The sequence below is a fragment of the Lissotriton vulgaris genome, chromosome 7, assembly GCF_964263255.1.
Source record: "Lissotriton vulgaris chromosome 7, aLisVul1.2, whole genome shotgun sequence".
NCBI lineage: Eukaryota > Metazoa > Chordata > Amphibia > Caudata > Salamandridae > Lissotriton > Lissotriton vulgaris.
Genome location: NC_141695.1, coordinates 111,877,794 through 111,893,813, shown reverse-complemented (window position 1 = coordinate 111,893,813; position 16,020 = coordinate 111,877,794). Strand labels below are relative to the sequence as shown.

Below are 16,020 nucleotides of genomic sequence, written 5' to 3'. Positions count from 1 at the left end.
AATGCTAAAGCTAGTTAGCTGCAGTTTTCTCAACACGGCCTATCACCAAAAACGATTGCTCTGTTAGCGATGTATTTACAGCACGGCGCTCCATGGCGATAGTTTCAGGTAGCAGCGGTGAAAACTGCAGTTAACACTAGCATGAAGACGATACAAATTCTGACGTTAGCAGGTGAAAACTCACAGAAGGCCCATTAGTGAGGGGCAAAAATACAACGCCCAAAGTGACTTTTTTTCCTCAAGAGGCAAAAAAAGCCTATAAGTCCACCACCAAGAAAAATAGGAAACAAAACCAGTGGAATGCAGAGTGGAGCAGCCAGTGCCAAGTGCAGCACATATCAACAACCACCCCCCAAGCCCCGCAACAGCCAGGATGACCAGCCAGAGTCCCAGGAGGAGAGGAAATTCAGGGCTACAACCATGAAGAGGCGCATCGCTGGGCAAAACCAGTGATGCATCACTTATCTTAAGCACTCCTTGCAACACCATGGCATCCAAAACCTTGAAAGTGTGGAGAGTCCCTGGGACCCAGGAGGCATCGCTGGGCCTACGTCTGGGACCCAGAATGGGATGCGGAGGTGCCGTGGAGTTGCTGGGCCGTGATGGTAGACATTGGGACATTAGAGATCGCCCATACCTGGTGGTGAAGTCTGCCAGGTCGCATGGAGACACGTTGCTGACCAGTGTGAGAAGACCATCTGGTACTCCTTGGAGCTGTGAACAGTAGAGATCCTCCTGCGCACGGGAAACATCCTTAACAACGCGGGCATTACCCCGCGCTGCTATTACGACGCTGCCTTTTCAACGCAAGTCATTACGATGACTTGCGCTTGAGGGCGCTATTGGATAGGGAATAGTTAATTTTCTATTCCAACACCTTCCCTACTGTAACGTGGGCTGGAGTTGGAATAGAAAATTAAACTATTCCACTATCCAGCCCATACAGCGCAAGTCGTTGTAACGACTTCCGTTGTAAAAACAGCGTTGTAAAGGCACGTGGTGTAAAAGCCCGCGTTGTAATGCCGCACATCCCCTGCGCACTAATGTAGGGAGGTCTGCATCGCATACCACGAACCACCACTACACTGGGGTGCATGGAGGGGATTACCAATGGTGGGGCCGCGCCTCTCTACATCACAGGTCAGAGGATGTTCACCAGACGTTTGTGAGGGTGAGGCCCCTGAGCTGCACCGAACTTGTGTGGCGGGAGTGCTGCACCTTCATGCCTAAGGGCACCCTGTTGCATCACCTTCATCAGGAGGTTCACCAGTGGACTTGATGGTGACTCAGTGGCCCAGTATATATTCTTTCAATGATCTCCTATTGGTTGCTGAGGGACAAGGGAAGGGCCATGGTGTGAAAGTGCAGAGAGTAAATGGGGTGTCTGAGAATGATCATTTGCATCTGTTCTTTAACACCCCTGGAGTGGTAGCAGCAGGGGCAGAGTAAGGGTCACTAAAGGGCAAGCTGGGGCAGCTCCTCTTACTTCTAATTACCCTTGTTTAAGTTCATGTCCCCTGGTGATATGACTTGGAGACAGATAACAAATGTGTTGGGAATGGAAGTGAAGCGGATAAAGAGTTAGACTCAAGGCAAACTCTGAAGATTGGAGGGTTGGGGTCAGTGAAGGAAGGAATGAAAGGGTGAGATGGCATTTAAATATCTGCCACAGTATTTCCATACACAAAGTGTTATTTTTGAAGGGGGAACTAGTACAGTGCTGAAAAAACGAGGTCATTAGGCAAATATCTGCGCGTCAGGACCAGAAGACAAGCAGAAGATGTAAATATTAAGCTGGAGTGCGGACTTTCCTGAGAAGACCAACAGAGATAAGGGCTCTAGTCATCAACTACAATAACCAAGATGTCTCCACTTAATCTTTTATTTGTGGTCATTCTTTCAATGAATCTGCTGATGGGCATCACCTCTAACACCTTCATAGTAGCTGCGATCGCTAACCAGTGGGCTGGAAGCAGACACCGGCCACCAACAAGCGATCTCCTCCTGCTGTTCCTCGGGATTACCAATGTATTTTTGCAAGGTTTCACATCATCTGAACAACTTCTCCGTTTGCTCCAGAGAGAGGTGTACAACAGAGAGAGTGTTTGGAAAACCTTATTAATCCTCAGTCCATCTTTGTTTTTCTCAAGTTTCTGGATCAATGCCTGGATCTGTGTCTTCTATTGCACCAAGATCGTGAACATCTCCCATCCTTTGTGCCTTCGCCTGAAAATGGTTATTCCTGCCATGCTTCCAAGGCTTGTGCTGGTGTCTGTGCTTGCATCCTTAGCCATCAACATCTCAGGTATCTGGAATTTGGGAGGACTGCTTAGCGTTAAGTCTACTGCGACAAACGCCACCTCTAACAGCACAGGCGATAGTATCCACCTGTCCTACAAGCTCTTGATGTCTATCACAGGATGCTTTTTGCCACAGATCGTGATTGTAATCACTGCTTTGCTGATCCTAACCTCACTTTACAGACACACCAGACGCATGCAGCAAAACAGCACCGGGCTTAACGGTGGACCCAGCATGGAAGCCCACACCAGGGCAGCAAAAACCATCCTGTCCTTGGTAATCCTTTATGCCTGTTTTACCCTGGCTATGATGTTGCTTGTAAATGATCATAACTGGTTTATAGAGTCGGCTATGTACTATATTTATGTGTTCATAGGGGTTTCCTACCCCTCCCTTAATTCGCTAATTCTCATATTTGGTAACCCCAGATTGAAAGATACAGCAAAAAACCTTGTTTGCTCCACTCTGGGTTTTGACAATTTCCATGAACAGAGAAGATGAACACGTTTATTCCTCAGTTTGTATACAAATCGTATACCAGACAGTAGTTATTTGTTCAAGAGCAATGTTGACAAGGAGCTCAGTGGAAAACAAGATGGAGCAAAGTAATCATCCCAACTTTCTTCCTCAGGAAGTCTGGCTTTGTCCTTGTGGTAGAATTGTTTTTATCCCAAAACCACATTGAATTACAGGGAACATTTATTGTCCATATTGTATAGCTGTTTGTGTATCTAAAACCATATTTAATGCAGTAGAAAGGGGGATACTATTTCTTACCATTTTCCATATACTACTCTAGTTAATATCTGTAAAACAACATTAGATGGACTAGAAGGGCTTGTTTGTTGCCTATATGCTAAAATTGGTTTGTTTTCAAAATTACAATAAATGAATAAGGAGAGTAGATTCTATTATGTATCTGAGATTAAGAGTAAGATCCAAATTCAGCTCTGTATATCTTTCCCAAGTCCTTTTACATATATTAATCCAAACGCAAGAATCTATAGCGCCGATTCACAGAACTAACTTAAGACAAAATCCTAAACTTACTACTTTTGGTATTCACAGAAGTTAGGATTTTGTCAGACTTAAGACAAACTTAAGACAAAATCCTCATTTCTGTGAATACCAAAAGTAGTAAGTTTAGAATTTTGTCTTAAGTTAGTTCTGTGAATCGGGCCCTATCTCCTTTACTCACAACAGTCGGATATAGACTTTGGCAGATAAAATACTCATCACAAAATTGACGGATACCTCATGCGTCATATTTCAAGTCCATTATACTCAGTGTACTTTGTGGTACGGCCAACAAGGTATTTGGCACATTTGTGACAGATTGTCCCATCCGCCAAACTCTAAATCAGGCCTCAAGTTCCTATTTGTTTAGAACACCTTTAGCCTCAGACTAATCATAAACCATAGTATCCAATATTGATGCAGATATGAAAGTAGATGTAATATTTCGAATCAGAAACAAGGCTTCAATGAGTCGCGTAGTTAGTTTAGGAAGATGGATCTCCAGATTACTTGTTTTAAAAAAAAAAATTGTGATGACATTTTTGTGACGTGGTGTATTATGTTAAAATCTATTTTCTTAACTTTTGGCTACTCATAAATATGGAGATGATAAGCAAAAAACCTTTTGACCTGTTACTACTCTAAGGGCCTGATCAGAGAGGGTTGTTATATTCGCACCCTAGCAAGAACCCCTGTCAGAATTACGAGTTAGTAAGTTTTGTAACGCTTCCCATAATTATCAGATGTGTTAAATACCCCAACGTTCGTAAAATATTGGGAGGTCAAAAAGAAGACAAGAAACAGAATTCACGGTATCATCCTCATTTTATTGCATAACACCAAAATCTGCTTGTTATCCTAAAAAACTCATTAAAGATGCTATTTCTTGCACCCTATAAATACTGTAACCCATGTTATTATCATTTATCAGTGTGATAAATAGAATCTATACTCGTAATCATGGTGTTAATATTGTATTTTTTAAAGTCAATATAGAAATTTCTCTAGTTGGGTTTGGTAGATTTTAAATGCAGCTGTTCCCTTTGGTGCATGTAACTTTTATTATTTGTGTGAAGATGCTGCTGCTTTTATATCATTATTGTCCTGTATATTGTAAGCAATCTAATAATATATATATATATATATATATATATATATATATATATATATATATATATATATATATATATATATATATATATATATATATATATAGATATATAGATATGTAGATATATATATAACCCTGGTGGGGTTTTACATTTCCATCTATCTTATACTGAGGAACCTAATCTGGAACGTAACCTAAATAAACCTATCCTGTTTATACACCTGGCTCAAGGACTTCTATTTATAACATTTACACACAGGGACACTTCTTGCATTGCAAGCTCTCAGGGGTGGGTCATCTTTTACCATCGGTACTGGAAGGAACGAGATCAAAACATTCACCGTATATAGAATTCAATTAGGATGCTTTTAAATGCTGCTGAAAAATTGCCTTAGGAAATAACACGTAGATACGTGAATGCATTGTGCTATATTGTAGATCAATAAGACGTGTAAAGCATTTTATTACTTCTCGAAATATTTTACAATGTCATTAGGATGTCTTAAGAATGTTGTATTAATAAATGTGTGTTTTTCAAAAATTATTTACCATGTAATCATACTGAAATCTGAAGTGTATCAAGTCCCAAAAACCTTACCTTTGACTTTTGTTTTAAGAAAAGAAGCTGTGTGCCTGCTTAGCATTCATGTTATCATAGAAATGTGCTAACTAAAACAGTGGTCGCTTAGTTTTCACCCATGTTAGGTCATTGCAATAGAATACAAAGATCCTACTAGATTCATACAGAATAATTGGTGACATGAAAACGTATAACATGTTGCTTCCGGATAATATAGATGCTTGCTTTTCCATTGCTGACTAGCTTTGTCTACACAATGAGGGCCATATGTACCAGAACTGCAGCTAACTAGCTGATAAAGCTAGATAGCGGCAGTTTTCTTAACGCGGCCTATCACCAAAAATGATCGCTCTGTGCTCCATGTTGATAGTTTCAGGTAACAGCGGTGAAAACTGCAGTTAACACTAGCGTGATACAAATTCTGACGTTAGCAGGTGAAAACTCACAAAAGGCGCATTAGTGGGTGGGAAAAATACAACGCCCAACGTGACTTTTTTTCCTCTAGAGGCAAAAATAGCCCATAAGTCCAACACCAATTAAAAATATGAAACAAAACCAATGGAATGCAGAAGAGAACAACCAAGTGCAGCACAGATCAACAACACCCCCAAGCCGCACAACAGCCAGGATGACCAGCCAGAGTCCATGAGGGAGAGGAAATTCAGGGCTAAGAAAAGAGGCGCATCGCTGGGCAAAACCAGTGATGCATCACTTATCTTGAGCACTCCTTGCAACACCATGGCATCCAAAACCTTGAAAGCGCGGACAGTCCCTGGGACCAGGAGGCATTGCTGGCACTTTGTCTGGGACCCGGAGTGGAATGCGTATGTGCTGTGGATTTTTCTGGGCCGTGGCGGTAGACATTGAGGCATCAGAGATCGCCCTTACCTGGTGGTGAAGTCTGCAAGGTCGCATGGCGACACGTTGCTGACCTGTGTGAGAAGACCACCTGGTGCCCCTTGAAGCTGTGAACAGTAGAGTTGCTCCTGGGCAATATCGTAGGGAGGTCTGCCTCGCATAACACGCGCCACCACTACACTGGGCTGCATGGAGGGGATTACCAATGGTGGGGCCGCGAATCTCTGCATCATAGGTCGGAGGATGTTGTACCAGACGCTGAGGCCCCTGAGCTGCACCGAACTTGTGTGGCGGGAGTGCTGCACCTTCATGCCTAAGGGCACCCTGTTGCATCACCTGCATCAGGAGGTTCACCAGCGTACTTGATGGTGACTGCTGTACCCAGGCTTGTGAAATCCCACCTCGCTGAGACTCCTGCTGCCTCAGTCACGGATTTGGGGAGAGTGCAGCAGATTGTCAGTGTCCAAGTGAGGAGAAGGTGGGATGTGCAGCGGAGGAGGCCCGGGGGCCGAGTTGGGCCCAGGCCTAGCACCTGTGGGTGATGCACCCCCAGTGGTGACACCTCCACTAAGGCAGAAGAGCATCGCCCCACTGCTTTCAAGCAGTGCAAGAAGACAAAACATAACCTGATGATAACTTTCTGATGTACACATGCATTGTTTCCTTTGTGGGCAGACGGGTGGGGCTGCTCTACTCACGGAGCAGGAAAGGGGCGATATGGTATGCCCACTCATATGCACAATGACTGTTTGGTTGGCCCTCTCAGGCCACCTAAAGTAGTCATGCGCACATCCCTGTTCTTCATGCAGGCTGCATTACAGCCTGCATGAAGAACATGCCCCCGCCTCTAGCCCCTTGCTGAACGCCTTGCAACAGCACTCAAGAACAATCACGATGCCGCATTGCAGCAGTGTCATTGGCTTTGGGGAGGGAGCCTGGCTGCCTGCTTCCTGTTCGCAGAAGAAGTCTCAGGAGAGCAGAAGCACAGAAGACGCGGGACCCGGCCTGGAGGTAAGAATTATTTTAAAATATATTTACAACCTCTGCTTCCCCCCTGCATCCCCACCCCCTCCAGTGTCCTTTCCCGTGTGTCCTGCCTCCCAGCTGTCCAGTCCACCCGCAGTACTACTTAATGGTAGCTGCTGTACAGTCATGTGCAGCACGAGTACCACTGGTGCGCCAAAGGCAAGCCCATCTGCGTCCGTCTTCCCCTGGACTGCGACCAGCACCAAGGACCCTTCCTCTTGGACACTCCTCCGCTATGATGCCAGCACCCTCCTCGCCATCAACCCTGGATGCCATCTAGCAACACTGTAGATTCTCTTGCACCCTGCACCTGTCCAAACTGCAAACACACCTTTTGCCACATCAGCACACCAGCGCCTCCTGCCACTCAGCCGACCAACAGTGCAGCCGGCTGGCTCAACTGCATCTTCCTCAACATGCGGTCGGTCCACAAAGATGCAACAGAAATCTGGGACCTCCTCGATGCCACCTCTTCAGACATTGCTTTCTTCACGGAAACCTGGACCAACCTCTGGTCTGTACCAGACATCGCCATAACCATCCACAGCAGCTACAAATTCACTGACACGGACCTCCCCGGGCTGCCAGGAGGAGGCAATACAATTTTCTAAAAAAGCCCACTCCAACTGACGAAGCACTCTAATGAGTCAATGATGACCATGGAACACCTCCACTTCCAGATCCGGACTGACCCCAACACCACCCTCTGCAGCACCCTCACCTACAGGCCCCTCTGAGCCATGGACCCCCTTTCACCAATGCCATTGTAGACCTCATCGCACCCCAGGCTCTCCCATTCACCGACTACATCCTACTCGGAGACCTCAAGTTCCAATAGACAACCCCATTGACCAGAACACCACCCCCTCCTGGGGAAACTGACCAACATCAGACTCAAGCAGCTAGCCACGACACCAACCCACATAGCCAGACACACACATGAGCCTGTCTTCTCCACCATCAGGAATTTAAACTACAGTCACACTACAGGACTCTCCTGTATCTACCATCATTGTTTACAGCACACCTTCATTACGCCCACCGTACACTATTGCCATAATTGCCCCCATCGCAGCTGGATCAAGGACACCAAAGAACTTCCCGCCAACTCCCTCAGTACCACGACTCCGCCAATGCTTACAGACGTCAACACCACAGCGCACAACCTCCACTGATGGATCACCATCTTCGAGGAGGCCCTCCTAGGGAGCTTAAAAACTAGCAGAGCAGCCGCGTTCTGTATGACTTGAAGCCTTTGCATAAATTTACCCATGACCCCCAGATACAGAACGTTGCTATAATCAAGGCGTGAGGTTACCAGGTCATGCACCATGGTCTTTCTGGAGGCGGTGGGCAGTATGTCCAGGGTTTTCCGGAGGCCCCTCAGGAATCCAAAACAAGCCCCTGCTACCCACCTGGTGTGATACTCGAAAGATAGCTTCGTATCCTGCCGGACACCTAAGTTTTTTACCCACTCACAGGGCATCGTGTGGCTCCCAGAGACTGGGGCCACCATGCCGATGACCACACCGATGGGGCTCTTCCCACCACAAGCACCTCGGTCTTACTGCCATTCAATTTCAGGCAGTTCTTCGCCATCCATGCTGCAACATCTTGCATGCAAGCCACAAAGTTGACGTCTGCCGTCTCCTGTGCTTGTGTCAGGGAGACCACCAGTTGCGTGTCAGTGGCATAGGACACATCCCTGATCTTAAAACCATCTGCAATCTCCGCTAACGGTGTAACATAGAGATTAAACAGGGTCGATCTCCGGGTTGATTCTTGCGGTACTCGCTGTTTCAGCTTGATGACCCTGGAGTAGTGAGAGCCCTGCCTCACCTGAAAGCTGCACTCAGACGAGAAGAATTTCATCCAGTTCAATGCCCTCCCTGCCACTCCTCCTTTCCTCAGACACTGCAGCAGGGTATGGTGAGCCACAGTGTAGAAGGCGGCACTTAAATCCAACAGGATTAAGGCCACAGTCTGTTCCTTGTCTACGTACTTCCTGATGGTTTCCGTGGCGAGTAACAGGGCTGATTCCGTCAAGTGGTGAGCCCAAAATCCAGACTGCGTGGGATGTAAAAGATTATATTTCCCAATATGCACAATACATTGTGTATTTACTACCTTCTCCGCAACCTTTGCGAAGTAGGGGAGTAGAGATTGGGCGAAGATTATCAAGTCGATCTGGGCTAATATGCGGTGTCTTGGGTAGTGGAAGGACTACTGCTTTCTTCCACCTCACTGGCGTGGTCCCTGTCCTAAAAGATAATTCCAATAGGTGTCTAATGCATGGCTCAAGGGTTCCAATAATCCCTTCAAGTACTTTAGGGGAGGCAGGGTCTCTTGGGGAACCTGACTTGACACTCCTACAGATTTTCGTTAACAGTTCTGTAGGTGGTACAGTAAAACTGACAATGCGTTCTCCCTCTGGATTGTGGCCTACTTCCCCAGGGATCTCGTGATCGACACGTGTGATGGGCACTCATTCACTAAAAGTGCTTTCTCAACATTATGGCAAAGGGAAGATGAAATAGGGAGACCTATATGTAAATAAAGCATTCCTATCATTAGACGAATTTGCCGGGGACACGTAGAGGACCCCTTTGGATGTCTTCTTGTATCATTGATTGAAGAGCTCACTGGAGGCATTAGTATCCGAGTTTCCAGTGGAACGGGTTCCCCGCTGGACACTAGACACACTCCTTGCCCCAGCTCCATGACACTATTAATTATAACATGCTGCACTTGTGAATCTTCTGGGGCTAGGGTACTCTATGCATGTTACATGGGAGGAAGAATTGGTCTTGAGATACCAGAGAAAATGTGGTCCTTCTCTTGTGCACAAACTGACTTGATATCCGCGAGTAGGAGGGACCATGTAACCCAAATTCAAAAACACCGACTGACGTGGAGGAAGAAAAGATTTCACTTTACGCGAAAGATAACTTGTTATATGTTACCCAACCGGACCTCATGGTCCCCGCACTGTTCGAGCTTCTGGGCAAGTACGGCTCCTTCTCGGGATATGCTATAAATTGGCATAAATTGGTCCTATACAGCCCACAGGCTAGTGAGACGTGGCCTCCTCTTCCCGGGGCTCTCCAGGTAACGCAGACGGGATTCACGTATCTCACCACAGATAGACAACTCTCCTACCGAAACAATATCCAGCGGGTCATAACAAACTTTGCAGCTGACGCTCTGAGGTGGAAAGCATTCACCTGATGATTCTTGAACGAACTACGATGTTCAAAATGATCACCTTGCCCCGCTTTCTGTATGTCCTCCAAAATTAGTATTTCCCCCTCCTCAGGCAGACATTCCGGGTGATAGACGCGGAATTGTGCTCCCTGCTGTGACTCGGGAAGCAACCAAGGATCGCCCTGGGTATGCTGCAGCAGAACCAATATTATGGAGGGATATCCCTGCCTGACATTGAGGCCTATTACTGGGCAGAGCATCTGGCACCGGTGAATGAATTGTAAATAAAAAAAATTGTAAATTGATACTTGTATAGCGCACTACTCACCCGCAAGGGTCTCAAGGCGCTTGTACGAATACCGCTGTGGAACCCATCCTGGCTTTCCCTGTGAGGCGTCCACTCCTGGGCACCCCCAAGGTGGAGGCCAGGCATCCTTAGCGTTGTGGGGGCCGTTGTGGAGATTAAGCAAGCTATTGCCCAGAGTTTCAGAGTGGGACTCCATGATTGGAATAGGCACCGAGGCGAGAATTATCAGGTCCGTGGAATTTTGAGCCCAAGACCTGCCGAGGCAGGGAATTGAACCCTGGTCCCGGGCCAGACCTCTGCATCAGGGTCTGCCGCTCTAACCATTGAGCCACACTTCTCCACGAATGGATCCACGTCCCGGCTGATCACCCCTCCTATAGACTAGAGAGACACACCATGGCACACTGTTCATGCTTACATTACTTATATGGGGGCCATGGTACGGGACGCCTACTCCCGGCCCCGCAAATAACTTTGGAGGTCTGGGACAGGGTGATTAAGGCAATAGACTGGACAAGCAAACCGACCAAACAGACACCAATCTGGCACTGCACCTGGTGGAGGGAACTCCACATACTTAAGGGCTTTGGAGGCTGGGGTGGCGTTGGAATCTCCACTCTAGGGGATGTGGTGGCAAAGGGGGAACTCAAACCCTTCAGGACATTGGCAACAGAGTTTGGACTGCACTCCACTCAAATTTTTAAGGTCGCGCAACTGCGACATGCCTGGAGCTTGCTCTCCTCTCCCCTGCCAGACTATGCCCCGATGGAGGGACGCCTATTGCACAAGCAAATACCCAACAAGGCAGTCACTCTAACGTACAGGACACTGAACAATATTATGCCAGACAGACTGGGGAAACTGAAGGAAACATGGGAGCAGAACCTGGGCACACTAGACACAGTGGATCGGGAGGCGGCCCTGATGAACCACAGGGAGGTGGCGATTAAATCCCGCATTCGACTCATTCAATACAAGATATTACACAGGGTGTATTTTGACAGTGTTTGACTCAACCGAATGGGTCGAGCCAGTGAACGAACTGTCTGCGTTGCAGACAGCCACAGGGGGACTTCTACCATACTATCTGGGACTGCCCTGTTATCCACACATATTGGGTACACGTATTAGGAGAACTGAGTAAAGTATTAGATGTAACACTCCCTCTAGATCTTATATTCGTATTGCTGGGTATACCTGGCAATGTTGACTTGGGTCGCCCACAGCTTATTTTTGCACTACTGGCATTCGTGGTAGCGAAAAGAGATGTGGCACACACATGGGGGTGAAACTACCTCCAAAATTAGGAGAATGGAGGAGGGGGATTGACATGTATATGGCAAGGGAAAGGGTCACATACAAAGAGAGAGGGTGCCCCCGAAAGTTCTGTAAGATAATGGGGAAATGAAGAAAATATCATGGATTGGATGGGGGTCTGGGAGCTGACCAGCATAATATGATTTTTGAATTTCACTGGGCTCCGGGCTGGGGGGCCACTGGGCCTGTGTCTCCGATCCTGGGGAAAGACAAGTAAGAGGGGGCGGAGACTGCCAGATCTGAAACTTACGAAGGGGTCGTGTATCTTCCTGATTCAAGGAATAAAGGGGGTGACATGTCTCGTGGGATGGGTGGTGGGTGGGCACTTCAACGCGTGTGTGACTAATTGTGACATGATAGCTGTTTTGTATTGGTTGAAATTGCAAATAAAAATATTTATTTAAAAAAAACCTTAAAAAAATAATAATTCTCAGCGTTCCCTAAAAATAATTTTCATGATCATAGAACTTAGAGTGGATAAAAGGAAGCAAGGCACACACATATTTCATGCAGAGCTGGTAAGCAAATTACCATAGGGGGGCACCAACCTACATTTTGCCTATGGTGCCACAACTCCTAGAACCAACTCTAGAAAGCGAGAGTGTTCATGCAAGGGAAAACATGTTTTGAATATAGGAAAATTGTAAGGAGGTAGAGTTATAATCAGCAACACATTTTACATCGAAGCCTGTGCTACAGTCCACATATTTACCTAGCTGCATATGCAGGACACATGATACATCTCATTTGTTAATCAAACAGAAACAACAGCTCACGGTGCGCCACTGATTCTGTATTTTACAGTCGTGTTGCTCTTTCAATCAAACCATTATGGTTCTTTCAAAGATTAGACCTCTCTGCCCTCTGTGATCCATAAGTGCCAAAAAATGTTTGTTACCTGAAAGCTTCAACAGAAATGTTAAGAGTTCCACCAAACTAACCCACTGTTCAAGATATTACACTGTAAACAAATATAAGACATCAGTCTTCTAGTTTTGGCACTAGCAAGCAATCCAAGTTTGCATAGAAGATTGGCCTGTCCTGGGGTTAACCCCGCACCTCCGACATTTTATCACAGCAGCGAATGTCTGTCGACATTTGCCTTCGAAAAAGAGTTCGGGGATGTGTGGAAATCTGCGGAAATTAGCGCGAAAACACCAAGTGCCCGGCTCCAACTCTCCTCTCACCCCCAGTCTGGAGCTGGAGAGCGCCGCTGCCATAGCAGCACCAGGATGGGCACTGCTGGGACGACGAGGTGCCCAGCTGGGGACGTGGACAGTGCAGCACATCCCGCCTCCTGCAGCAGCGCGGGCACAGAAACGGGCGAGACATGCAGGACAATGTTTTATACTAACTGAGCCTAAACTCTGAAATCGGCGCCACCTGACTCTAAAATGGCGCCTGTGGAGGACATAAGGCCTCGTGAAAATTCCGGACCATCTCAACAGCCAGTTCCTCGCCAGGGAATCCTGTCCTATGCTGCATCCCCCCTCTGAATCCAGGGGCACTCCTATAAGACTCATCGGAGAGTCGGATGACCATAATTACAAACCCTGGTACGGGAAACACTTGAGGCACTGCATTTGTGGACCAGAGACTCTTGGACTCCCTCACTTTTCCTTCTGTCCTGCCCGCCATTTTGCTGCTGTTCTCGGCCGTTTTTTCCCTGGTCCCCGGCCTGTCTTCTTGTCCGTTCCTTCGTCTTTTACCCTTTTCCCACGTTTCCCCCTTGATGTTCCTCAAATGTTTCTTCCCTTTTCTGCATTGTCTTCTCTCCTTACCCTTGATTCCCTCCCACCCTCCCTTGGTGTTGTGACCACATCTCCCCTACGACCCCACTTAAGGGAACTCTGCCTGAGGATATCTACTATGTGTGTATATTTGTATATAGGGATATCTCTAATCACTAGTATATGCAGTAGACCTTTGTACCATCTACCGTTCCTATGTGACTCTTAGAGTATATCCAGTAATATCCCTTCCCTATGTGTATATAGAGATAACTCTAATCACTAGTATATGCAGTAGACCATTGTACTCTCTACCATTCCTATGTGACTCTTAGAGTATATCCATTTGTATCCCTTCCCTATATATATAGAGAGATAACTCTAATCTCTAGTATATGCAGTAGACCTTTATAATATCTACCATTCCTATGTGACTCTTAGAGTATATCCATTCGTATCCCTTCCCTATGTATATAGAGATAACTCTAATCACTAGTTTATGCAGTGGACCTTTGTACCATCTACCGTTCCTATGTGACTCTTAGAGTATATCCAGTCATATCCCTTCCCTATGTATATAGAGATAACTCTAATCACTAGTATATGCAGTAGACCTTTATACTATCTACCGTTCCTATGTGACTCTTAGAGTATATCTACGTGTATCTCCTCCTTGTGTGACTTTACATCTTGTACATTTGCAATTTTTTACCGTGTGTATCCTTTTTGTAACGCATGTAATCCTAAGTCCTTATGTTTTTCAACTGGTGCTCATGTAAAGCGCTCTGACACCTTCGGGTAAAGTTCGCGCTATAGAAAATCGCATAAATAAATAAATATGTACAGCTTGCATATTTTCCCTTTTATGTATGACTTGTCTGCGTTATGTTTGGCGCTCTGATACCCTTACTGGTGACGTTCCTGTTATATAAAACTCCTCAAATAAATAAACTCCTCCCTATTTGCATTATTTTGTTTGCATATGAAGAGTTCCTCACCTCCGTTTACAAAAGAAACCTCAAAAGCAAAAGGATAATGACAAAATATAAGACAGTGGTAATGGTACATGGGACCAAACCAGATGAACCTACAATTTTTCACAGTATTTATTGATGTGCCACAATGAAGCCATGTCTGTGTTGGTAGATTCAAAACAAGGAGACACCCTGATATGACATATTCCTTGTAAGACAACTCTCTGTGCACTCCTTCATCAATGTCAGCATTCTTCTTTCAGATCTGAGGGGAATCAAATGTCTTGATCTTATTTCAGGACAAACAGAATCAAAATTCTTACCCAGAAAGATTTCCTTCCTGTACAATAATTGATCAAAATAGAAAAAGTGGCACCTCCCATCCTTTCATGGCTGATGGAATCACATGATTGAACTCAGGTCCTATTGTAAGCCCCTACGCAATGTTTTACTTGCTGCTCTGAGACTTGGGAAAGAACAAGCATTGGAACTTATTAGAAATGGAATTCCTTGTTGGCTGAGGTATGCACTGAAGTATGCACCATACTACTTATGGTAAGCCAGATACACACCAAAAGATAACATGTGCTCACCCTATAGTAGCTTGGCACAGAGCAGTCAGGTTTATGTAAAGAGGCAATGTATAAAGAATTTTCTGCAATGCACACACAGAGTAACACAATGAATACACCACAAATAGACTCCACACAGCTTTAGAACAATAGAGAATGTTTATCTCAGCAAAATAACACCCAAACAACATAAATTATATCCGTAGAAGTCGAGATATGAATTTTTAAAGATTAAACAGAAAAACAGTGCTAAGAAGTCACCAGCCGTTTAAAGGTTACTTGAGGTCATGAGGGACTGGCGCAAATCCAAAGTTCAGTCTGACGGCGAAGGAGGCAGACCAGCTCCAGGACCCATGTAGGGTCCGCTGAGAAAGTACCTTGAATGGAACAAAGCGTTGACACTAAGGCAACAAAGTGCTGATCTTTTCCTTGCAGTCAGGTCACTGTATTGTCGTTGAGCTTTGCTGAGGTGAAGGAAATGCGTAATTGTCATGCCGCACAGAGCATCATCATTGGGCTGCGCCGGCTGTAGAACTACTGTCTTTGAACAGCCTCTGCATAGACATCGAAGGACCATGTGTCAGTTCCGATCTGCGGAGTGGTGAAGATGCATCGGTTTTGTAGCAAAACACCTGCAGAATCCGCATATGAGGCCTATAACTTGGAGCGGGCACCACAGGCAAGGGTAGGACTCACATAAGGAAGAGTCCAGCAGACACAGCAGAATTTGAGGAAGTCCTTTGTGTCCCTGGGACTTCAGAAAACAGAAAGCAAGCAAGAAAGCCCCTGGGAGCACTTGGAGGGAAGGCAGAGTCAAGCTCTCCTTCAGCAGAGTCAGTGAGCAGCAGGCTGCAGGGCAACAAGCAGAATAGCAGATCTTCCAGAAAAGCAATCCAGTTGAGTTCTTTAAGCAGAACAGCAGTCCTTCTGACACAGGATCAGTTCAAATATCAAGAAGTGTCTGATTTTAGGATGTCAGAGACCCTGTACTTCTACCAAAAAGTTATTTTGATGTAGGGGGTG

The 16,020-nt window shown here is 45.9% G+C and overlaps 1 protein-coding gene across 1 annotated transcript in view; it reads left to right on the top strand.

The window, feature by feature from the left end:
* The first annotated feature begins 1,863 nt into the window (after positions 1-1,863).
* LOC147700936 (taste receptor type 2 member 40-like) overlaps positions 1,864-16,020 on the top strand; it is a 43,765-nt gene continuing 29,608 nt past the window's right edge. The window contains exons 1-2 of the mRNA XM_086929276.1: positions 1,864-2,654; positions 6,677-6,878. Coding sequence (XP_086785402.1) covers positions 1,864-2,654; positions 6,677-6,878 — 993 coding nt within the window. The remainder of the gene's footprint in view (positions 2,655-6,676; positions 6,879-16,020) is intronic.